Consider the following 27,365-nt stretch of genomic DNA (forward strand, 5'->3'; position numbering starts at 1 on the left):
GCAGGCAGAACGAAATACATACGCACACATGAGGTACCTAAGTAAATGTTTTATATATAAAGAAAATGTACATAAATGTTAAAACTAAAATTATTTTGTTGAAATTATGTGAATTGTAAGCCAAAAATTAGGAAATTATAATATAGTAGCATAAAATCACATTTGTATCATTGTTACAAATATGTAACACTGCCAGCTATGTAGAACGAAAACAATTTCTGTCAATGTTACACATTTGTAACATTGCCAGTTTGGTAAGTTTCCAAATATTTTAGCCAAAATTAAAATTATATGTGTTGTTTTAAATTTGTTTATATTAAAAATGAATAATAATAGTTTTTAATGTTTTCATAATAAACAATTTTAATTTTTATATATAGTTACCTATTGTTGGATTTTACTTATTTTGGACTAGACTGATATTCTAAACTTTATTTCCAATATATACATACCTGAGTGTATTAATTTTGTTTGTATTTATTTATAATATTATTATTGACACATTACTGTTGAATTTTTTTTTACAGAACCATGTTCATTTATCTCGTGCTGCAAGGATTGTGGCAATGGTGCCAAGAGGTGGTGCGGATTCAGAAGAAGAAAGTGATGTGCCAGAACTGGATGACGACCTTCAAAACATGATTCCTGATATTTTGAAGATAAGGTACTTTTTAATGTTTCAGAATTTTTCAGTGACATTGATACAGATCTCCAGGAAAATAGTCAGAATTTAGAAAATCAGTCTTCCACATTACATTCTGCTTCAGAAACAGGCGAAGCTTCACTACAAAATTACAGTTCAAATTTAACAGGTCTTGATTCAGCCCCAAAAGCCATTGAAATGTTGACACAATTAGCTAAAATTCACTCATCAACCAATACAGCTTTAGTTGAACATGTACAGTTCACAACAGAGGACTCTTCTCTCTGTACTAAAATTGATGCTTCTGTTGTACCAGTTTTGTAGCGTCCATCCAGAACTGAAAAATGCATGTCGGTCAACAATGTCCACAGAATCATGTTCGACACATGCACAGCCATTATCATGTTCGACACATGCACAGTCCTTGCTGTCATGTTCAACAAGCCATTGCCATCAACTGTTGCAATGGCTGCAAAAAAAGGAAATAATAAGCCAATATTGCCCCACGAAACCAACACGTATAGTTTCAGTGACGAAGGCTGTAAAAACCTCTGTAAATAAACCACAGTTTAGCTGGACGCCAAACAAATTTATCCTCGAAGCATCAATTGACAGCGATAACTTTGCTCCTCAGTGTCTTTTGACTTCTCTTGAATATTTCAATAAATTTTTCAACAATTGTCTTATGCAACTTGATAGTTGAAAACACAAATCTGTATTCAACACAGCAAACTGGCAAATGCATAAACACAACTTTCAATGAGATTTCTGATTTTTTGGCAATAGAGATACTAATGGGGATAATTCAGCTGCCAGCATACACTGACTACTGGTCAAACACTCTTCGTTGTGAAAAAATTGCTGGAATTGTGTCTTTGAAGCGGTACCAATGTATTCGATGATACCTTCATTTTGTGAACAATGAAAACGTAAATGATGACAGGTATTTCAAAGTTAGGCCAATTTTGGATATCATTAGAGAAAACTGTCTTTCGATTGAACATGAAAAGAGGACGTCAGTAGATGAAATGATGATCCCAAACAAAGGTAGTCGTGCAGGTTCAAGACGTGAGTACTTAATAATCAAACCAAAAAAATAGGGCTATAAGATGTATGTTCGTTCTAATGTATCAGGAATAGTGTATGACTTTATGCTATATGCTGGTGAAGATATATTTTCTGGTATTCTCTTCTCAGCTGCAGAAACTTCCCTTGGCCATAGCGATAGTAGTGTTATCACTGTGTAAATCAATCCCAAATCAAGCATGCTCAGTTATCTATTTTGACAACTTTTTTTTCCCCCAGAGCTAATTCACTACTTACGGAGTGAATATGGCATATTAAGTGTTGGAACTCTGAGAAGCAACAGGTTACGTGGTTGCCGCCTGAAGTCTGACAAGAACCTGAAGGAAGAAGGTAGAGGAAGTTGTGACCAAATGTCAGATAATGACAAATGTGTTACCATTGTAAAGTGGTATGATAACAAAGCAGTGATACTTGGTAGTTCTTATGTTTCTGTTAGTCCAGTAACATCAAAACAACGTTACTGTAAAGATAGTAAAAGCAAGATTGATGTGCCGTGTCCTCAAATAGTCAAGTATTACAATGCTCATATGGGTGGTGTCGATTTATCCGACATTATTGTGGCCTTATATCGCACTGGTTTTCGAACACACAGATGGTACATGGGAATTTTTTCCCAGTTGCTGGATATCTGTGTCAACAATGCATGGCTGTTGTACAGAAGACACCATAATATGCTCTCAAGATAAGAAGAACCAGTCGATTAAGAGTTTAGAAGGAAGATTGCAGATGAACTTCTTTTGTATAAACGTCCCAAGCGTGGAAGACCAAGTAGTAGTAACATAACACCGCCACCCAAGAAACTGAAGAAACCTGTTGTGCCAAAACCTAGAGCGGACGTTCAATAAGACGTGGGTCATCTTCCCCTACATGCATCCGGAGGCAGATGTCGTTACTGCAAGGAAGGAATTATGCCTTTACTTTACAGAAAAGCGGAACTGTTTTTTTGTGTTTAAAAATAAGAAAATGTAGATAATGCAGTAAGTATATTGTGATTTATAAGATATTTTTGCTTCAGTGAAACAAAAATTTATGCAAAATTTGCATTAGCCTATGTGAAAGTTTTAGTTTGGTTTGGTTTTATGTTAAAACAGACTTGAAGACTGTGTTTTTATCAATTTCTAGTTTGTTTGGGTTGTTTTTGTAAATATTTAGTATTTCTTTTAAATTGAAATTATATTTTACTTTCTTGTCATAACTGCATGTAATTCTGCAGTTATATTAGGTTTTTATCATATTTGTTTAATTTTCATTGATGTAAACATATGGACTGTATAGCTAGCTATGTTACATAAATGTAACAAAAATAATTTTGTTTTAAAAACCAATAAATATTGGAGGAAAAAAACAAATATTTATTTTGGCATATAAAGGATTGTGAAAAGTAGCATGAAGTATTTTTTTCTGCTAAAAAATTTAGGATTATATTTTTTTTGCCAAGCTAAGGGTTATTTAGTGCTATTACCTATAAGTCACTAGCAAAATTTGTAAATAAAATAAATGTGTCGTTAGAATGGTTAGCAAAAATATTTATATAAGCCTTATTTAGATATATGTTAAAAAAATATGCTAACAAATTGCTGGTCAGATGTCACGGGATAATCACTTGGTAGTTAATATAGTTACTTACTGTCACTGCCAACAGATGTTGGATACTTCCGAAAATTCATTGGCTGAAATTAACAGTAACATTTTAAGTGTGAACAGATTTTGCACAATACGTGTGCACAGTTGTGCCCATGGCCTGCTATGCACTCGCTTATGTTTATTAACTGTGAGCCCACCTTAAAGGACCAAATGTTTTTACGTCCACGTGTATGCTGCCGGGCCGTACCGTTGTCGCCCGGCCACAGACTGGGCCGTGATGAACTTTAGTCTAGCCAATGGCAGGGAACTCGAGAGCGTATTTGAAACAAAACTAGAAGTATTACGGCATGCAGAATGTCATTAAGGCCACAGTTATATTGGTCACACTTTAGTTTTAAGTCCTAAACCTCGTCTAAATATTGAGGATATTTATGAATCCATATATGATTCTGAGGATGAACCACTGGCCTCACTATCTGAGTAAAACATGGAGAATACTCGAGAATTTCCACAGCTTTCTGACCCATCATTTTGCAAAAAGACGAGACAGCTAGAAGATGACCCCAAGCCCATAACATCTGGGAATAAATCGTTCGACAACGGCGATTTTGTGCTGGTCAAACTTCTACAGAACAACACAGAATACTGTTATGTAGTCATGTGCACATGTGTTGAAGAAGAGGATAGTTCAAGTAACATTCTGTAAAATCTGTGATATCACTGGAAAGAATTTTAAAATTGACGATAATTATATTTCATTTATCACATAGGACCAGATTATAGAACTACCACCAAAAAATCTAAAAATGAAAGGAAAGCAAATGTTCTATACATTAAAGGAGAATATTAATATCTATAATTGGGTTACTAAAAAAAAACGTTTTTACATATTAATTTTTCAATCTTATTTTTGTTAGTTTCTTTTAGAATTTTTTTATGGTAAGAGATTTCATTTTTGTTTAGTTTAACATTGCCAATAAACGGTAATATTATAATTTATTAATTGTATTTTTGATTTCATGTTTAATTTCTGTTGATTTTTGATAGTAAGGACAAAAAATTTCAGGTAAATTAAAAAAAATTTGATGGTAAGAGTTATGTGTTATTATTCAACTACAAATTTCTGTCCTACAGTTTTATAGTATTATATTTGTATTACTACAGGCTGCTTGAATTCTATTTTCTTTCATAAAGCAACGTTAATATCCCTCCCCAGTTCATAAAGTGTCATATGCTGTACATCTAGTCCCTCCCTAGTATTGAGTGACTGAGTATCTCTGCTGGTCTCTTATAAAACAAGTTGACTGGCACATTGCAGATATACACAAATTAGTTGTTTCAATAAAACTGTTGAATAATTTGACTGAAAATCTAACATTTATGACGTGCCGCCTCTCTTAACAAGCAAGTACCTCTTAACTTGAATTCTGAAATTAAATTTGTTTCACATTCATTTCTTTGGTAATTGATTTTTGTAAGCATTAACTAGCTGTGACATTAAAATTTCTAGGAATTCGTACAGGACTTGTCAGATTCATTCCATTGTATTTTCTGTAGCTTGAACGGCTGGTGTTTCGGGAAGCAAGTCCGAGTTTCTTATCTCCGCCGGTTTTAATGAAAAGAGGAAGTGAAAGAGCATATAATAACTGTAATTTCGGATTTTTAGCATTTTTTTTTTTCACAAATACCGCTACTCTACAAATTTACCCAAAAGGTAATACACAAACAGAAAAAAGATATACGAACTATAAAAAAAAACTTTTAAAATAAACATAATGCCTTTGAGATAATTTTTGAGGTTATAATTTAATCCGTCCGCCCATAGAAAGTTAAATATTGGCAAGGTTTTGATAAACGGACATATTAATTTTTTCCGGCCATCTGATTGGCTGCATATCACGGACTTTTGATAGTGATCATTGCGAGGCTTGCTTTATCACGGACAAACGAGACTATTAGAAACTTACAATAGAGTCAGCAGTTCTAGAAACGAATTTATGCATCTTCCGGCAGGACGAGACGATTTTGGATTGATTACATATCCTAGACCCAAGGTCATTAGATACCAGGTCGTCTCAACAGAAGAAAAACGAGTTTGGTCGTTCGGGTGTTTCCGTGATATGACGTATCCGCTAGACCTTCAAAGTAAACAAAACTGTGAAATTGCGTGCATGTTTTGATTTTGTTTTCGTGCTGTGGTTTAGTAATGTAAAAATGCCTGCTGTTGAGAAGAAATTGGTTGCTTCATTTGTAAGAATAAGGACTTTTTTAAGATTGAATCATTTCAATCGACAGCTAAGTAAAAAACGTGTTGGAAGAAGCAGCAACAAAGTGCGCAAGAAAATGAAAAAAATTGTAACATAAATAGTAGGCTTATAGATCTTTTGAAGGAAGTGTCATTTAATTTAGATTTAGCAAAAAAAATTGTGGGGTGTGTTTGGAGTGATAGTAATCTTTTGTATTTCATATGAAATAATTTACATGTAAATTGCAGTCATGGATTATTTCAGAATGTGTGTTTGCTACAGAATTGTCTAACAAAAACTTATGACTTCGCAAGATAGAACTTCTAAAACTGTTTGACAGGACTAAATGTTATTGGATGTATTATGTTTGTAGGAAAACAATAAGGCTCCTGATATTGCTCGTCATTCATTGAATAAAAGCATGTTTGATGTGAACCACACCTAATGAACTTCATTTTCTGGTTTAATTAATTTGTCATTGATTTGTTTATCTTTAAATAGCAAACATTCCATAGCTTGTCAGATCACTCATTCTTTCATTGTATTGTTTTCTTTCTCTGGTTTTTCACTAAATAGAAACTAAATAAATAACTCTGGTCATATTGCAAAGAGTTGTCCCTTGTTACATTCACAAGTAATTGTCTATGTTCTTATTATATTTACATATTTGTGCATTTTATAATTTTTAATATGTTTTGTGGTCATAATTGGGCCACAGTGATTTAATGCAGTTTAACAAAAAAAACCTGAACCTAACCACAGTTGTTTTCAACATGAATAGAAAATATGTAGCATATCAAACTAAGTAATTCAGATGCATGGAAAAGTTACAAATGTGTTTGTATACTTATGTAACAAGCAAGTGCACCCATGTGATATTTTGAGGGGGGAGGGGGGGGGGGGAAGTGAGATCTGGAGGTATATGGTGTTTTAAATATTTTGGAAGACAAATGGTGATTTGTAAGTAGGTACATATATTTAAAATCATCTACGTGAAAATATTTCAGTGTTGGACGACTTATACGTAACTACATTTTTGTCTTTCTCTATCAAGGGGGGGGGGGGGGGAGGTGCTTTGCCATAGGTATGGGTGCCCATGGTAACAAGTAATAATCTAGTGATGTAAAATATGTCTTGTTAGCTCCAAATTAAGTATTTAGGGAGTCATGCTTAGTTTTACCTCAATTTATAACCTGTATTTGTCTACCACACACCAAAATTTATACTAAGCATCATCATCCACTGTTTCCCGCCTGTGGCTGGGTCAGCCAAGTGGGTCTTGTGACTTTGTCCATTTAACAATCACATTAAAGTGTGATGATATTGAAAGCCTTGCAGTTTATATTTTATTCGTACAAATATATAGTAATGTATGTGTGTGTGTATGTATATATATACACACACACATACATACATACATATGCCATATAAATTTCAGAGATAAAGAAAATATGGTATTAATTTTCATGGCTAGCTGCCACAATAATTCTTTTTATCCAGGATTTTGTGCGAAATGACTTTTATAAAAAAAAAACTAATGTCAACAGTATAATAAATAAATTTAACATTTAATAGAGGTGGTATTAACCAACATGTAAATAATGTTATATCATTTACATAAATATCTTGGTAACAAAATTTATTTATGTACATATTTCATTAAGGAGACTTAACGCTAAACCATTTGAAACTTCGCAAATATGTAAAATTACAGAAAAAAATATTAAATTACTTTTTATGTAAATTAATGTAATAAATGATCAGCTACAAGTTGGGAAAACAATTCCTACACATTTGCATTGAAAAAAGCAATTTAAAGCAAAATAGTAATGAGATAATGCCTGTAGTAAAAAATAAAGTTTTGTGTATTTTTTGTCAGCTTTTTATTTATCTTTCAAATATGTGTTCATTATAAAACATACTTGAAGTGCCTATTTATGTTGATGAAATATTTAGAAAGAAAAATCATGTCAATTGATGTAGTTTGTATGATAGAACATAGTGACTAATTGTATTTCTTTTATAGCTTCTTACTCACCACAATTTATAATAGGCATAAGTAAATGTAGATTATTATGGATTACCAATATATTTTGTTAAATACTGAATTTTGATGTAATGAATTATGTTCTGGGATCAGATTTGGAGTGTTAAATACCTATTTCTGATGAATTATTTGAGAAAAATTACCTTGTTACTGTTTCTAGCAGTAAAGAATTATGATGAGAGTATACAGACTGCATCTAATAAAATGAAAACAATTTAAGATATGGAGAAATGTGTTATGTGCATGAAAAATAATGAAAATCTGTTAAATTAATGGTGACTTCGAAATGCAAATCATCAATATAATCACGAGTACATTTAGTAATAAATTTAATAGTCACAAAAATAAATATTGCAAGTTTTAAAAGATGTTACACTCCTAGGATACAAACACTTACCTACAATGAAATATTTTTCACAGTAAATTATTATGTTTATTTGGCTCAGTGGTTTGTACGTAGTTATGGATTACAAGTTTCCAGGTTTAAATCCTGTCACTTAAGAATTATTTTAAGTAGGTACACAAATTTTTACTACATTTTAACACACTAGAGTTATAGTGGATTATATTATTGATGGTTATTTGTTCACATAATTGTTGTAATTACTATTAGCTTGGTCATTTTTCACTAGGTGGTCTTACAACATTTATATATTTTTTACTTGTAACAAAAAATTAATCTTACAAACACAATCAAGGAGATTAATTATGAACATGTAAATAAACATTTATATTGATACAAATTAAGTGTATATGTTTGTTTGCATGCTGTTTTTTTTTATATACAAATGTACAATTTTATTCTACACAAATAAAGTTTTGCACATTTAACCTTTGAAACTAGAGGAATGTCACTGTCTACACATTTAAAAAACCTGCCTCTTTTTCTACCTCTTACAGCAGAAGTTTGGCATTTTGTGGTGAAATTTTTTGTAACTAACAGTTCAAAATATGATTACTACTGTGAACATCTGATCACAAAATAAAAAAAACTATTCTCATGCTCCATCTTCTACCAGTAGTTTAATTTTCTGAAAAATTAAAAAAAATATATTTTTTTATTCTAGTTACTCTCGTTCAAAAAAAATTATGTTTGTCTAAACTGCAAATGATGTTTATGTGATACTGTTTCTCATTAACGGCTTAGTACAATTTTACGTTCCAATGTTAAGAGATGAAATAAAATTACCCAGCGATGTATCATGTAATAAAGACTTTGAACAATGGTCTGTGATATTTGTGTTTTAAGCCACATATTTGCGGACCACTTGTTGGAAAGTATCACAAGGTAGGAATAAAGTGTTGCAGTGTTTTAGGCATGTTTTCTTCCAGAAGAAGTGTTCAGGTAAATCAGAAACTGAGTATGCCTTACTGCCTGCACTATGGTGCGTAAGTAGTGGCCATAGTGGGAAAGGAGCATATTTAGGAATACCAGCTTGGAAACATGTACCTGCCAAGAATGCCAAAATACCAAAATATTTTTATCATGGTAAAAGATCTGGGAGTTTGTTTTGCAATTTTAATTTGAGATTTTATATCAAAATTTAATAGTATAAGTGATAATTTTGGAGACTATTAGTTTTTGGTAAATAAGTTGAGTAAGGATTAAAATGAAAGAATTTAAGCAGGGAAATACATATCTTTTAAAGAATTAATTACTTTAAAAAAATAATTGTGTTATTATTGTACACTAATAAATCTTTCACTTAGAGCTACCATTTTCAGAATTACAGATCCTAGTTAACCTAGCAAACCTTTCACAAGTGATAATTTACCATGTTACTCAGGAGTTACCATTCTTAAGAATTACAGCTGATGGAAAGGGACATGGTTAATAGTAGGCCAGACAGCTTTAGAGTGCAGTTTAATTTTTTTTACTTAAATTAATAATTATAAATGACAGGTCTGTAATAAAATTTTCTATGCAAAATTACTAGCTCACTTAATATTAAATTAATGGTAGGAAGAGGGAGTGGTGACATGGAGTACGTACCACAGGGGAGTGCCATGGGGCCCTTGCTGTTCATAATGAAAGATGTCTGGGAAAGCATGATGAGTAGATTAAAAAAAAAAAAAAATAGCGGATGGTGAAGAAGGGAGTAGGGGTCTGGGGTTAACTGCTATGACACTAAAGGAGAGAAATAAAAGTCAATGAAAAGGCATCTTCCATGCTGGTGATAACCAGATATGGAATACGCCAAAGGAATTTGGGACTCATACCTAGCGATGGACATTTAAGAGTTATAAAGGTACAATGCAATGTAGTGAGATAAGTGACAAATATCGGAGGAGAAATGATGACGGAAGAAGGAAGATGCATAGACCATCAGTGATGATGATGGAGCTTGTGTGGGACACACTGTAAAGGAGGAGAAAGAAAGAATGGTGAAATAGGTTAAGGTAATTAAAGGGAGGGGATTTTGGAAAGCTCAGAGATAGGTAAAGGGCAGAGGGATCACATGTGGAAGATCCACAGGTTAGAATGCAATGGATTAGACAAAATCATATTACTGCACACAAATATGAAATTTGGTAGTTAAAGGGCCATTAAATATTCTTAGAATATTTTTTGGAGGATAGTCATTACCATAAAACTTGTTATATTGTATGATATTTATTTATTTATTTATTTATTTGGTTGCCTCCTGTTTTCTCCAGTACATACTAGAAGGGAGTTGTCAATATACAAAATACAAACAAAAAATTAAAACATACAGACAAACACAAATCTTAAATACAAAACATAACCACACTCCTGGATACTACAATCTTTGTCTTGGCAATATTATTTAGGTTGCTGATACATCCTAACCACCATACTTGATGAAATACAAAAACCAACATATTAAAATGCTTATACCCTAAGGTATTCTTCAACTGAATAAAAGGATTTTTTTACCAAATATTTCTTTAGTTCTTGTTTAAACCTATTTAAATGGACAATTTCCTTAATTTCAGTTGGTAATTTATTAATTAGTTTGATACTACTGTAGTAGGGTCCTTGTGAAAATAGTTTTGTTCTATGTGTGATTAAATGTAAATCACATCTATTTCTAGTTTGATAACTGTGTATATTACTATTTGATATTACTGTGGAGTTACGCATTGTGTAAAGTATAGTAAGAAAAATGTACAGGCAAGGAAAAGTCATAATATTTAATTGTTTAAACAATGGTTTGCAGTGAGTCCTTTGTGTCTTACCATTTATTATTCTATCTTTTTTTGAATTTTAAACACTTTTTTGAACAGTGATGCGTTTCCCCAAAAAATAATTCCATATGTTAATATAGACTGTGCTGTATTTAATACACTTACAAAGTTTGTTTACTACTGCAAATGAACATAACATGTTGACACTTAAACATCTAGCAAGGAAGCTAAATGTAATATTGAATATAATTACTTATCAATGGTAACAAGCATAAACAAACTAGCATTAAATAACACAATGTTGTGAATATTGCAAGAACAGCACGCATCACAATGTTTACCAACAACACCAGTTTAAAATTTAAAATACACATTTGAGCCTAATTTACGATTAAATAACTGACAACATAACAAAGATTAAATATATTACTAGCGGAAACACGTGATACATTTAACCTGTACATAAATTACATCAGTCTATGTGAATCGGAAAATTTAAGAAAGTGCCATTTAGACACGTGATTAATTTGAATTCCCGCGGCAATATGGTCTAGCATGTACGTCAGACGCGATTGACCAATAACAGTAAAATAGCGGGATGAGATGACCTGGTATCTAATGACCTTGTCCTAGACCAACGAACATATATCAGACTTCTGTTCAACGTATAATTGTACTCAACTCATAGAGTAAATAAAGTACTTCGTTCTTTTTCTTACAAAACACCACCCTCAGCAAGAAGAGGCTTCTACATCAACACAAAGAATTTTGGCCTACGTCTCCTTTGCAGCCATAAGCAAGCCTGATACTACGTATTCCACAGTAATTGCAAACAATTTTTTTTTTTTTATCAAAAGTGGTAAAGAAGATGACAGCAGATGTTACAAGAATGATACAATCAAGGACCATACTAGATTACTCCAAAAGCAAGGGGGCTTATGGAGGAAACAGGTGAAGCTAGAGGTGGGTTGCAGAGTATCAATTTGTTACTTTGTAACTGATACACGCCTGAATTAAGTACTGCAAACAAGTACACAATACAAGTATCAAAAACTTTAGTATCAGTTTAGAAATCGCCAGGAACAACACCACGGCCAATGTGCGCAGAACCCGATCGCAGATGACGGTCACTTGGGCGGAGCTTGTGAAAAGGAGGGAGCGGCACGACAAATAATAGTCCAATCAAATTAGGCAAAAATGAAGGCAAACCCGGACATTAAAAATAACAAACCGGGACTACTGGGAAAATGTCAAGAACACTTTCCGCTTCATCCATACAAAAATCCCAAAAAATCCGGTTGCGGGTTTTCCGCCATTTTGAAAAATACTGTCGCCAATTCGAATTTTCACATATATTTACTAAAAAAATCGTAGCAACTAAACGGTTTCACTTTTCGGGATGTTTTTTTTCCTACATACTTCCTATACATTTATCTTTCCATAAATGTTACTATACACATAATTTCTTTACCTGATATTTGCGTTTCGTTGTTTAAAGTATTGCCGTTAATCGTTGTTTTTAATTTAAGCTGAAAAACTTAAGAATTTACATCAAAATGGTAGATCGCATTCAAAAATGTTTCAAACAAAAGTTGTAGAGCATATAAAAACCTATCGAAAACAATTTTAACATATAACATACGCAAATAATTATCCTTTTAGAAAGTGTTTTTCTGCGCGGTGGCGTTGGCTTACAAGGGAATTAAATACACAGCATATTGCATCAGAATTTTTATCCTAAATTTGAAACATCAAAGTGTATTTCTTCATGCAATGTTATCCTAAGTCTCGTCAATAAAGTATTATAAAATTACTATTGTCGAACTCTGCTCTCTCTTTTTTTAATAACCAATAATATTCTCGGAAATACATTTTTATGTTATGAGATATAAAACTCGTGAACTGATTGTTTTAAAACTTTATTTCAAAATCTATAATTTTTATTTATTTCCACTGTACCACAGAAAGTACAGTTTTAATGTCAATATAATTTGTCCAGTTCCATCTGTAAAACATATATTTTACTGGTCAGCATGTTTTCTGTTATTTACATAAATACACTTCAAGTCTTGTAAATACTATTAAGCATTAAAGCAAAATTTTAATGAATGCCGTTGACATGTTAATTATGTGTAAATGCAAATGGTCACCAAATAAATTTATGAAAGTCACTTTGTACAACATAATGAAATTGTCACAATTGTTTAAAAGTCATTGCATCCTTCAAAACTGACATATTTGTGGTTTATATAAATGTTTTTTGCAGGTGTTTCCTCGGAATTAAATTTCATATTAAAATTAAGGAATTTACAAACAATTATATACTGAATGGTAAACATGATTCCTTATTATCAGAATCGAAGAACTTGAAATTAAACATATGAAAACAAAGAAAATTCAGACACTCAATTTTGTCCTATCAAATTGGAATCAACAGAAAGGAAATTATTAATTTAATGAACTTTGCACATCAATGTCAGAAACTTCTTCTTCTTCTTCTTCACCAAATTCACAGTTTGTGCTTATAAAAGGACTATTGCTACAGCCATATCCAGAACATTGACCACACATACCAGAACATTCAAGTCCACTTCGTTTGCACTCACAGTTTTTTCCACATGAAATTTTGCAGTTGTACATTACAAGTTTCATGAGGTTTGTCTGGAGCAGGTTTTTGTAGTGTTGGAACTGGAAGGAGCCTATGTTGTTAAGCATCCAGCCCCATTCTGTGGGCGACAGATCAACATGTTTCCACTGCTGCACTTGTAAATAAACGCGTAGGGAATGCTGGCGTGCTGCTGACGTTGTGGGCGGGAGTTTTGCTAAGTTAAAGCTACCACTAACTTGCTGCTTGCCCACAGTCTTAAGGTAAAGGTGATGTCTTGCTGTGTCGAGATCAGATTGTCCCTTAGCGCCATACATTGCTAGAAAAAATTTCTCTCTGGCATCTGCAACTAAATCTTTGGATGATGAACTATTAAAGACTTCAATTTGACTTTGAAGCAAATCATTATCAAAAAGCAGTTTGTATGCATTCTTTTTCCCTTTGTTGAAAGGAGCAGAAGTGGTATCGCACTCTGTAAATGCATGAAGGAACAACATGTATTTCTTCATGTTCCCTAAACTGGCTTGAAGCTTCTGACTGCTATATATGCGATCTGGTTTTGTTTTCGTACCAGGTATCAACATGTGTGAGTCAGCTGTTGCATGCGTGATCAACAAGACTAGCAGATCAGTATCTTCTCCAACAAGCACAGATGGACCTGACAATGCTAACTCTGTGGCTTTGGTAACAATAGCCGTATCTGCATCTCCATCTGCTTCGTAAACATTGCACCCAGCATTTTGGAGATTTTTTTCATAAGTTTGATGAATCCATCTTTGTTAGTCTTGTTTGACAGAAAGTCTTGTTGTGAACACTGCACATGAATATTGTCTTCGACACTTACTTTTACTGAATTTCTATTTTTTTGTCTGCGTAGATGCTCAACATCTTTTGTGCTGGGCCCTGCTTGATATCCGTCAAATACGATGTAACAGTGAACATAATGGTCCTCAACATATTTAACATACTGCTGACATATCTGCTTGAATTTTGCTGGACTAAGCCAAACAACATTGTGCAGTAAATGGCCACCATCAATTGTATATACTGCATTATCTGGAAGAGACAACTAAATTGACGACAATTCATCAAGGACATGTACAAGAGACGACTTCGTGCCCTTACGAATAGATACATCATCAAACAGCGATGGTGGATGAGCAGCCAGTTCGTATGCTAAGAAGGATGCCAGCTCTTCATCACTTCTTACAAGGCACAGCATTCTGTGGAAAAGTTGGTTTGGGTTGATCACAATTTCTTCATTGTGTACTCTTAAAGCTTTACTTGCATTGTCTAAACACTTCACCTTGTCTGTGCGTCGGTAGTGAACTTCAGAAAAACATTTGCCTACAGTGTTCTTAAGATTTGATTGGCCAACTTCCCAAGCTTTGTCACAGTTTAAATATTTGTCTCCAATCACCCCACTGGAAAGAGAAGTTAGGTCATCTGAGAGTCTTTGAAAGGGATTGTGTTCATGAAGCCAATTTATGAATGACTGAATGTCAGATCTATCTCTATCCAGGTATAAGGCAAAACAAATAGTTCGGGTTAAAAAATTACATGCATAGTGCCACAAACACGTTTCATAATAATAGTTGATGGGGATTATGATAACATTTTATAAAGAAAAACGCTTTAATGTTTTGACGTCGTCTGGCCGACGACCACCCCAGAGCCCGACCTGCACCCGCCAGTATACGCTCCCGCTAACGGAACACACCCCTGGCCATGGCCCACCCGAGTCAGGCGAGCCGAACAGCAATTAAAGGCAAAACCGCGGAAACCTGAGTAGACAAGAGAAGAACCGTACCCATTCCTCCTGAAACATTAAATTAGGATTTTAGCGACAATAAAATCTCTTCCAGACACACCCGTTTGGAGTCTAGCGTAATGAGGTCATGCCTGGCGCGAGAGAGGCCGAGCCTCCCTCGGACGCCATGCCAGTTCGGCAGTTCAGCGCAGCTCATGGACCGGGGCGGACCTACGTCCCACGGAGAGGCAACATCCTTTGTCTACATTGAAAGTAACGTCCGGTAAATATAGTCACTAATTAACCAAACCCCTTTTATTACTTAACCTCTCCGTGAGTACCCGGTCCCTTTTTTCGGTCCCGGACCTAATCCGGCCGCATCAACTTAAGGACACCCCGCACCACACTTGGTCAGCGGGGCTGCTCTTCAGCATACGGCACGGGCCGTCTCCCGCAACGTACAGAACTTTATTTAAGGTCACGCGCACGGCGCTGACCACAAACCCGCAAGGGAACTTGGACAAACTTAATTGCGGTGCGTGTTTCACCACAGTGGGCACAACACCCGCGCCGAGACATTTGCATACGGGATTGGCCGTCTCCAATCGCCCGCCCCCTTAATTCAGTGTATTTTTGTATCCCGTATTTTGTACGGCCAACTTACGTTACCCGAGTAACGAGTGCCACGTAACTTGTGCGCGCCCCCTTAATCCAGTGTATTTTTGTATCCCGTGTTTTGTATTGCTAACTTACGTTCTCCGAGTAACGAGTGCCACGTAACTTGTGCGCACCCCCTTAATTCAGTGTATTTTTGTATCCCGTATTTTGTATTGCTAACTTACGTTACCCGAGTAACGAGTGCCACGTAACCTGTACGCGCCCCCTTAATTCAGTGTATTTTGTGTCCCGCCTTTGTGTTACGAAATTACGTTACCTGCGTACCCAGTGAGACGTCTGAGACATAACAGCATCCGAGGCCACGTAACGCGGAACACAAACAATAAGGCGCCACGGAATAACAAGTAAAAACCCCCCGGGGACCTCTGTAGAGTGTTGTATTGTGTACGACTCGATACTCTGAATAAAAGGTACGACACCACCACCTCAACTCCACGTCTCTTATTTAAAATCATCTCACGCAACACCGCCGCCGGCCCTAGTGGGCCACGCAGGGGCACATACATCCACGACCCCAAATTCATGACTAGAAACGAGCTAGTCTGGCGCCCACCCGGACAACACAGATCAAGAACCGCCTTTTCCCACTAGGAGCCACACCGGGACTCGAGCGCGAGACCCCGGACGACGGCATTTGGCGCCCAACGTGGGGCAGAAAATAATGTGAAAAATTTTTTTTTTTCACTTCTGGACATTTTCGAAATAAATTCACCAACAGGCGACAGCGGAGATACGAAACGGCCATTTTGGACACAGGAAGGGTCGAAGGCCAGACAGACCGGCGCGACGAGGCGAGCGGACAAAGGACACTCCAACCACCCCCACCCTCGCACGTCATCACGGCGAGGCGAGCAACGGAGCGACGTCACCACTCCCACTCCGCACGGACCGTTTTCGCCTCCTCTTTGTGCGGCTATCCGGGCACCTACCCGCCGCCGATCTCAAACCCGCGCGCTACAACACGCGCCCAGACTACAAACAGCCCGTCACAGACGGCGAACTTGAACGTACAACATACAGCTCAACATGCAGGAACCACCTACAGCCCTCGTGTGCACGTGTTGCCTATTACCAAGGGAAATAGACCTATTGACGGGATCACTGCCGTGGTACAGGACATGCCAATGCGCGAACACCCGGGACAACGTCACCGAACAGACCTGGGGCAAGCCCTGGAGCGAGACGTTACTCGGCGAGCCGCACACCCAATTACCGTGGTCATGGGCACCGCTTAAGACGGAGGCACAAGCTAACGTCACACTGGGAGGCATACTACCGACTATGGGCCTCACGAGTGCGCGGACCAATCCGGCACCCAAATACATCCCACCACCAAGTGCAATCACCGGACCAAACACGGGGATGCATACACGCAACCCGTGCTACACAGGGAAGTTAGCACTACCCGAGTTCAGCGGAATAGGGCACGAAGTACCCAGAGACTTCCTAACACACTGCGAGGTCAGACTGGCACGGTCCGGAATACCGACCGATGAGTGGTCGGGGCGAGCGAGCGAACAGCTGAAGGGGACCGCCCGCCAATGGTGGAACATCTGGGGACGCTTCAGCATGCCCTGGGAGGAGTTTGCCATGTCGTTCAACCGCCGATTTGACACGGAACACGCACTGGTCCAATGCACGACACAGTTCTATGGCGAACGCCAACGCGACGGCGAACCCGTCGAGCAGTTTCTGGCCAAGAAAATGCAACTGTTCAATCGAGTAGCACCCGGCGCCGCGCCAGCCACCGCGCTCGCAACCATTACCACCCTCCTACACAATGAACTGCAACCGTTCATGCGGTGTTACCGTGCAGAGGAAGTCGAGGATTACGTCCGACAAGCCATAGACACGGAACAGAACATCCGGGGACTGCGATACTACGACCCCCCGAACACCGACCGGGACCTGGCCAGACGCCCAATGGGTCAGAGAATAGCCAGTGTCCAGAACCGGGAAGCAGGGGGCTACCCACCCGACCGCCCGCGACGAGCCATCGAGGACGCACCACCACCTGGTAGGCCCGATGGGTCATCGACACAGCAGGAACCCCCACTAACGCGATGCCAGTTGGGCTGCCCCGCAGGTACCCGCCACTGGCATGTCGACTGCCCACGCCGGCAAACACCACCCGTCACCAACACGTCGGGAAACGCCCACCCGGGGGCACGGCGGTAAAACCCGCGCCTCCGAGCAAACCGAGCCAACCCACACCCGCCGCGGAAACAGCCACACCGCAGCTAAACCAGCTAATCCGTCCCCGCGACGGCCTACTCCGCATCCCCGTGGAAGTCAACGGGCGACCCACGGCGGCCCTGGTAGACACGGGCGCGAGCCACGTGTTCGTGGCCCCCCACCTGGTACCCCCCGGCGCGCTGCAGCCCCACCAGGCCAAGTTACGGTTAGCAACCAGCACGCAACCGGGAAGGACAGTGGGGCAAGCCGAACTCGAGGTACGCATTCGGGACGACGTCACCACGGTAACCGCCCTAGTGGTAGAGGACTTACACGAAGGGATAGTACTAGGCCAACCATGGTTAGCGAGACAAGATGCGGTGATCGAAATGAAACCCAGACGAGTTTACATTGGCACCCGCGAGCGGCTCACGGTGTACGCCATAGGCACTACCCCCGAGAGTCAGGGGGAGAAAGTAACCTTAGACCAGTTCCGCCACAACGTCCCCCACGAGTACCGAGCAGCAGTGGAACGCGTGTTGGCAGAAAGGCAGGACGTCTTCGCGGTAGCCGACCCACTGAAGCGCACCACCATCACCGAACACCACATCCCGACCACCCACGACAACCCAGTACACGAGGCCCCGAGAGGCTACGGGTTCCAGGAGCAGAGGGCCATCCGGGAGCAAGTGGCGGACATGCTTCGCGACGGGGTAGTCGAACCGTCCAACAGTCATTACAATGCTTGCGTCGTATTAGCCCCAAAGAAAGACGGTTCGCTACGCTTCTGCGTCGACTTTCGGCGGCTAAACGCGATCACGATTAGCTCACCCCCACCTCAAATCAGCATCAACGCCGCCGTAGCCGGACTCGGCCGCGCGAAAGTCTTCAGTACGCTCGACCTGAAGGCTGGGTATTGGCAAGTGCCCATACGGGCGGAAGACAGGGGGAAAACCGCGTTCACGATACCAGACGGGTGGAAGTTTCAATTTCGCGCCATGCCTTTTGGGCTAAAGTGCGCACCGGCCACGTTCCAGGGAATGATGGCACGAGTGTTGGAGGGGTACCTGGGCCGGTTTGCGATCGCGTACCTCGACGACGTGATCGTCTTCTCCGAGACGTGGGAGGACCACGCCAGACACCTGGCGCTGGTCCTAGAACGCTTGGCCACACACCATCTCACGGCCGCACACCACAAGTGTCATATCGGGACCCAGGAGGTCGAATTCCTGGGCCACTTAGTAAGCGCGGCTGGCAACCGACCCCAACCCGTTCACTTGCGCAAGATCGCTGAAGCGGCACCACCGCGGACGAGGAAGCAACTCCAACGGTTTATCGGCCTGGTGAACTGGCTCAGGGGGTACATCCCCGACTTCTCCCGTACCATCGCACCACTGACCGACCTTCTGTCACCACGGGCACGGTACCATTGGGGTGAACCCGCGCAACTCGCCTTCGAAGAAATAAAAGCCGCTTTCACTCGCTGTCACACCCTCACACGAGTAGACCCCGGACGCCGCCTCTACCTTCAGACCGACGCCAGCGCACTCGGTGTGGGCGCGGTGCTTTTCCACACGGACCCGAACGGGGTCCGCGAGGTCATCGACTACGCTAGCGCGAAGCTCGGACCGGCCGAACACCAGTATCACAGCAACGAGCAAGAGTGCCTAGCCGTAGTCTGGGCCATGAAAAAGTACCAGCCCCACCTGGAGGGGAAGTGCTTCACACTGAGGACGGGCAACAGCTGCCTCACCTGGCTGCGTACGATGCAGGGGCGGAAAGGCAAACTCATACGATGGGCGCTATTCCTCCAGTCGTTCGACTTCGACGTCGAGCACGTTCCCGGCACGGAGAACCAGCTCCCCGACTTACTGTCGCGGGAACCCGACGACCGAACAGAGCTGACGGACGAGGACGACTGGGAGGAGATTCTACCCCCGGACACACAACACGGACACGCATCGCACGACTCGGCATGCGCGCGCATCACGGCCGACGCGGACGGGGACGAAGACCCACCCAACACCGTGGCCGACGTCCAAGACCGGGTACGTCGAGCACAGGAAACGTCAATAGACGCGGCAAGACGCCGCCAGCAAGCGACTGCCGTACACGAGGCGTGGCGCGTGCAAGACGGCCTGATTCAGACTCACACACCCGGACACCAGGAAGACTGGAGGACCTACGTCCCGACGGAAGCCCGAGAAGCGGTCCTTTGGTTCTTCCACGACCACGACCTCGCTGGACACCCGGGGACCGATCAGACACGACGAGAAGTCACCCGGCACTACCACTGGCCCCGCGTCACGTACGACGTACGTACGTAGGTGCGCGAATGCGAGGTCTGTCAGGCGAGGAAAGCGAGGCGGCGTGACGGCAAGGAGCAACAACGACCCAGGGAACCCACCACCGCCTTCCAAACGATAGCCTTAGACGTAATGGGCCCCTACCCCCGCACGCCGCGCGGCAAACGCTTCCTCCTCGTCGTGACGGACCTCTTCACGCGGTGGACGGAGGCGTATCCATGCGGGAACATGCGCACACCTACCATCATCAGCCTGCTGACCAGGGAATTCCTGTCACGTTGGGGATACCCCCAGTCGGTGTTGACGGACAACGCCAGTCAGTTCCTGGGGCGACATTGGAAGGGCTGGTGCGACGAACACCAGATCGAGCACCACACGACGCCCGCCTACTACCCGAGAGCGAACCCGACAGAGCGCCGGAACCAGGAACTGAAGGCACAGCTCCGGATCCGGCTGGGGGTGGACCACACGCAGTGGGACCTGCACGTGGCTGACGCCCTCTTCTGTGTACGACGCCGCACCAACGCCGCAACCGGCCGCACACCGGCCGAAATGATACAGGGCCACAACCTGCCCTTACCGGGAGAATGGGCCACACACGGCACTCCACACCCCGACGAGACGACGGAGGAACGTGACCAACGACGGGAGACTCTGCACGACGAGGCAAGACGTAGACAGGAGAGGTACGCCAACCGGATCACCCCAACCACAGATCATCCTCCACCCGCCGTGCAGGTCGGCGATCAGGTGTTCGCGCGACTACACCCACTTTCAGTCGCACCCCGCAACTATTGTGCGGGACTGGCCCCGCGCTGGGGTGGGCCATACACGGTACGGCGACGACTAGGCAGGACGACGTACTTAGTCCGCACGGAGGGACGGCGCCTGAAGAAGGTGCACAGGGACGACATCCGGCTCACCGCCCTACCTGGGGAGAGGAACCCAGACGGAGACGCAGGACCCCCCACTCCGGACGAAAACGGACGCCGTACGCTGGAGAGCGACGCCGTCCAGGAAGAGGACGACTCGCCAGAAGCGACCCCCGCTAGGAGCCGACCCGAACCGCGCCCATACCGCACCCTGGTGTTCACGAACACCACGTCCAACAGGCCCCGCGACGAACCCGCGGACACGCCCGGGACATCACCCGCAGAGGCCGCGTCAGACGACGAGGCGAGGCCACAACCACGGCGGTGGCGGCGCCCGCCCACGTACCTCGACGATTACGCACTTAGCACGGTCACGGGGGACACCGGGGGCGACCCCGCCCACGACGTGCCAGACGAGCCGGAAGAGGTCCACGAGGACGCACCAGAGACGGCAGTGGTACCCTGGGAGGGGAGCGTGGTGTACGAGAGCCCCCCACCGCAATACTACCCACGGGGCGAGGACGAAGAGGCCGTGGAGATCGCCGAGCTGTCGCACAGCATAGGTCAATCCAATGCATGCAACGACGACGGGCCAATGCCGATCGTCACGCAACCCGGAGAGACCGACCCGGAGATCGCTGCTCAGCATCAGCCGCCATACCCGAACGGGAACGGACCCCATACCAGTCCACGAACTGTCAACCGCCGCCGAAGGAGGACCTCCGCGGACCGGGACATCGACTGGGGACAAGCGAACCCGCCAGCGAGCCCGTGGAACGACCCCGACGGGCCCACAGACCTCCAGTTCGCCTGGCCGACTACGACCTGGGAACAGGGCGCAGAGCCTGTCAGCCGCAAGGCCACCTCGACGAGTCGACCCCCGGATGTTCGGCGTGGGACGACCCGGGACAGGTGCTCGGGCCCTACCAACTGCGGCCACCGCGAGTACCACCAGGGTGGAGCTGTTGCCGGAGCTAGGAGGCGCCACGACGCCGCCCCCGGCACGCCAACCACGACGGCAACCGGGGCGGCGCGCGCGCTGGCCCAGTCGGCCACGATCACCAGGTCCAGTGCGCTGACCCTATCAGCCACTGACCCCGCACAGCCGCCACGACGCCGCCCCCGGCACACCTGCCACGATGGCAACCAGGGCGGCGCGCACGTTGGCCCAGTCGGCCACGATCACCAGGTCCAGTGCGCTGACCCTATCAGCCGCTGACCCCGCGCAGGCGCCACGACGCCGCCCCCGGCACACCTTCCACGACGGCAACCGGGGCGGCGCGCACGTTGGCCCAGTCGGCCACGATCACCAGGTCCAGTGCGCTGACCCTGCCCAGGCGCCACGACGCCGCCCCCGGCACGCCTGCCACGACGGCAACCGGGGCGGCGCGCACGTTGGCCCAGTCGGCCACGTTCACCAGGTCCAGTGCGCTGACCCTATCAGCCGCGGACCCCGCACAGGCGCCGCGACGCCGCCCCCGGCACGCCTGCCACGACGGCAACCGGGGCGGCGCGCACGTTGGCCCAGTCGGCCACGTTCACCAGGTCCAGTGCGCTGACCCTATCAGCCGCGGACCCCGCACAGGCGCCGCGACGCCGCCCCCGGCACGCCTGCCACGACGGCAACCGGGGCGGTGCGCACGCTAGCCCAGTCGGCTACGATCACCAGGTCCAGTACGCGGAGCCAACCAGCTGCTGAGCCGCGAACCACGCCGGGATGGAGCGGCCGGAGCTAGGGGTGGCCCCATGTTAGCGGGACCATAAGCGGCGCAAGGTCGGGCATCACAGGGGGGGGGGGGGGGGCGTTTGACGTCGTCTGGCCGACGACCACCCCAGAGCCCGACCTGCACCCGCCAGTATACGCTCCCGCTAACGGAACACACCCCTGGCCATGGCCCACCCGAGTCAGGCGAGCCGAACAGCAATTAAAGGCAAAACCGCGGAAACCTGAGTAGACAAGAGAAGAACCGTACCCATTCCTCCTGAAACATTAAATTAGGATTTTAGCGACAATAAAATCTCTTCCAGACACACCCGTTTGGAGTCTAGCGTAATGAGGTCACGCCTGGCGCGAGAGAGGCCGAGCCTCCCTCGGACGCCATGCCAGTTCGGCAGTTCAGCGCAGCTCATGGACCGGGGCGGACCTACGTCCCACGGAGAGGCAACATCCTTTGTCTACATTGAAAGTAACGTCCGGTAAATATAGTCACTAATTAACCAAACCCCTTTTATTACTTAACCTCTCCGTGAGTACCCGGTCCCTTTTTTCGGTCCCGGACCTAATCCGGCCGCATCAACTTAAGGACACCCCGCACCACACTTGGTCAGCGGGGCTGCTCTTCAGCATACGGCACGGGCCGTCTCCCGCAACGTACAGAACTTTATTTAAGGTCACGCGCACGGCGCTGACCACAAACCCGCAAGGGAACTTGGACAAACTTAATTGCGGTGCGTGTTTCACCACAGTGGGCACAACACCCGCGCCGAGACATTTGCATACGGGATTGGCCGTCTCCAATCGCCCGCCCCCTTAATTCAGTGTATTTTTGTATCCCGTATTTTGTACGGCCAACTTACGTTACCCGAGTAACGAGTGCCACGTAACTTGTGCGCGCCCCCTTAATCCAGTGTATTTTTGTATCCCGTGTTTTGTATTGCTAACTTACGTTACCCGAGTAACGAGTGCCACGTAACTTGTGCGCACCCCCTTAATTCAGTGTATTTTTGTATCCCGTATTTTGTATTGCTAACTTACGTTACCCGAGTAACGAGTGCCACGTAACCTGTACGCGCCCCCTTAATTCAGTGTATTTTGTGTCCCGCCTTTGTGTTACGAAATTACGTTACCTGCGTACCCAGTGAGACGTCTGAGACATAACAGCATCCGAGGCCACGTAACGCGGAACACAAACAATAAGGCGCCACGGAATAACAAGTAAAAAAACCCCGGGGACCTCTGTAGAGTGTTGTATTGTGTACGACTCGCTCCTCTGAATAAAAGGTACGACACTACCACCTCAACTCCACGTCTCTTATTTAAAATCATCTCACGCAACACCACCGCCGGCCCTAGTGGGCCACGCAGGGGCACATACATCCACGACCCCAAATTCACGACTAGAAACGAGCTAGTCTGGCGCCCACCCGGACAACACAGATCAAGAACCGCCTTTTCCCACTAGGAGCCACACCGGGACTCGAGCCCGAGACCCCGGACGACGGCATTTTCAAATTTAGGATAAAATTCTGCTGCAATATGTTGTGTATTTACTTCCCTTGTAAGCTAACGCCACCGCGCAAAGAAAAACTTTCTACAAGGCTAATTATTTGCGTATGTTATATGCAAAAAAAAATTTCGATAGGTTTTTTTATGCTCTACAACTTTTGTTTGAAACGTTTTTGAATGCGATCTACCGTTTTGATGTAAATTCTTAAGTTTTTCAGCCTAAAGTAAAAACAACGATTAACGGCAATACTTTAAACAACGAAACGCAAACATCAGGTAAAGAAATTATGTGTATAGTAACATTTATGGAAAGATTAATTTATAGGAAGTATGTAGGAAAAAAAACATCCCGAAAAGTGAAACCGTTTAGTTGCTACGATTTTTTTAGTAAATATATGTGAAAATTCGAAATGGCGGAAAACCCGCAACCAGATTTTTTGGGATTTTTGTATGGACGCAAAGGAAGGTGTCCTCGACATTTTCCCAGTGGTCCTGGTTTGTTATTTTTAATGTCCACTTTTACGCCTAATTTGACTGGACTATAAGAGATAAAGAAGGGAAAGAATGTAGAGGAGGGGGAAGCCTAAGATGTACATCAAGTTCTGTCCCTGCACGAACACGCCCGAATATTCACCTTCGGCCAACCTCGTGTTTATTTATATCTTTATATATGTATTTCTTGTGTGCGTGTGTATGTCACTGAACTCCTCCTAGACGGCTGGACCGATTTTGATGAAATTTTTTGTGTGAGTTCACGGGGATTCGAGGATGGTTTAGATTCACAATTGGATATTTTATCTCTATTCTGAGTTAAGAAAAAACTTTAAAAAAACACGATTTAAAAGCAAAAAAACTAAGTATTGTTGATAATTAGCCTCCATGGCAACGGGCTTTTGCATTGTTGTTGCCTTCTGCGTAACCATGGGAAAGGTTTTTGGTAACGGCAGTGGCGTGCCCAAGAGGAGGGGTATGTATAATGAGAAGATACAAAATGTCCAGCGTAGAAATACTTACCGCCATATCCATATCTCACAAAAAGTACATTTGGGCAGGACAATGTCTGTCGGGTCCGCTAGAAACATATATAGAGATATATATGTAGAAAGATATATAGAGAGATAGAGATATAACTAGAAAGATAGAGAGAGTTATAGAGATATACATAGAGAGATAAAGAATTAGAGAGATAAAGAGAGATGCTTAGTATACGTTTAAAAAATTACAAAAAAAAATTGATTGAGGCATTGCAACGCATGCCGGGCATTATCTAGTATATTTATATTTCTCTGTTTATTTTAATGTAGCTATACTATCCTAACTAACCATCCATAGTGTTCTAAAGTGTTTTAATGTAGCTAACCTATCCGACCACTTTTAATATTTGAATTCATTTTTCCTGCGCAAAAATAAAACAAATCCCGAGGTTGGTGTGTTCGGGCAGGGACAGAGTTTGATATACATCTAAGGCTTCTCATCAAAGTACGCTCAGTGCGCAGTGTATGCTCCTTGCAAAGATTGAAGACTCCGATCACGAAAGGCGTGGAAAGAGAACACCGATACCTTTTTTCGACTACGAAGAATGTAGAATGAGAAAACTGATACATTTTTATGCTGGTAATGACGGGACGGAGGATGTGTAAACTGTAACGAGCATGCTGATACATTGTTGCATCCTAGGACCACTACTGCTGTAGCTGATACAGAAGTATCTGCTACTTGTAACCAGTACATTACTGTACCAGTAACTGGTTGAAACAGATACCTAAAATTGCTGTAACAACACACCTCTAGGTGAAGCTCCCTTGTTGCTCGTAAGAGAAAGACAAGTCAAGTAAAGTCTTCAAGGGGTTTCCCCCCCTTTTCTTTGATAACCCAGCGCTCTTAGCCGTAAGGCCCTACCGCCCTGGGGCCCCCACGGGCGTGGATGCGGATACGCCGCATACGCAACCGGGAAGAGTGTTAGAGCTTTTGGCTATGCAAAGGGACTGAGGCTACCCCATCTCAGTTTATGCACCACCTCCGGCCCCCTACTCCACTCAGCTCACCAGCAAGTTGGATGCTCCCAAAGCCCTCTGGAGTCATCACTTCTGGCGCCTACCCCAGTCTCCCGCCTCTCGTAAGAGAAAGACAGGAGGATGTTTGTTGTATGGGTCGCTAGAGTGCAGTGGCATTTAACAAGAAATCTAACACTCAGTGGAAGTAATTGACAACTCCGCCACTAGATGTCAGGGGCTGTACGTTCGAAGATCAGTGGCCAGCCTTGAGAAAGATCTTGTTCGCCGGGGTTAAGCACTGGTCATTGCACTGAAGTGCCTTCGAGTTAAAGTCTAAAGGGGGGCAGTGTAAATTTGCAGGGACATTGGGAAATGAGCTCTACTAAGCCTGGAGACATGCCGGGGTATTATGTAAACTAACTCGAAAGCCTGGCTGGAAGTGCTCACCTCAGGTGAGCTCTGAGAAACAAGCTGCCCTGGGAAGCTGCAGAGAAAAGCACTCCTGGTCACAATTACAGGGAGAGTTTCAGGAGCCAGGTGTGCACCAAGGAGAGAAGAAAATGAGGTTGGAAACTGGCCTCGAAAAGGGTCGGTAAAATATATGATACTGTGCTGGGAACGACTCGAGGAAACAGCAGAACAAAGATTATGTGGGAGGGTACAGTGAGACGAACAAGTTTAAATTCAAGCTGTATAATTACGGTTAGATAGAAGTTCAAAATTCAAATTTAAAATTGTACAGAAAAATAATAATTGGTGGCACATGGTCGAATCAGTCACTATGACTGGTCTGTCTTGGAAGCAACCCATTCCTTTGTCCACTGCTGTCGAATTTCCATCTAAAGAATAATAAGAAGTTGGCCATAATTATATTTCCAACATATTCACCAGAAATTTTAACCATTTTAGCAAGTTTGTCTGCATGCTAATTTTCTTGTTTTCCCGTGTGGCTCGATAACAACATAAGTTGCTATTCACCACCAGTCTGGTATACACTGTGCAT

General features: G+C 43.3%; 1 protein-coding gene across 7 annotated transcripts in view; it reads right to left on the bottom strand.

The window, feature by feature from the left end:
• The window catches only part of LOC134536595 (gastrula zinc finger protein XlCGF57.1-like), a 256,297-nt gene that overhangs the window by 157,233 nt on the left and 71,699 nt on the right, over positions 1-27,365 (bottom strand). The window contains exon 1 of one of the 7 annotated variants that reach the window (XM_063376359.1): positions 5,281-5,653. The exons of 5 other annotated variants lie outside the window; for them this stretch is intronic. In XM_063376359.1, coding sequence (XP_063232429.1) covers positions 5,281-5,316 — 36 coding nt within the window. In that variant the 5' untranslated portion in view covers positions 5,317-5,653. Of the gene's footprint in view, positions 1-5,280; positions 5,654-27,365 lie in introns of those variants that run through there. One more of the 7 variants, XM_063376367.1, reaches the window with a different exon arrangement.

This window comes from Bacillus rossius, chromosome 11 (genome assembly GCF_032445375.1).
Source record: "Bacillus rossius redtenbacheri isolate Brsri chromosome 11, Brsri_v3, whole genome shotgun sequence".
In the NCBI taxonomy this organism is placed as follows: domain Eukaryota; kingdom Metazoa; phylum Arthropoda; class Insecta; order Phasmatodea; family Bacillidae; genus Bacillus; species Bacillus rossius.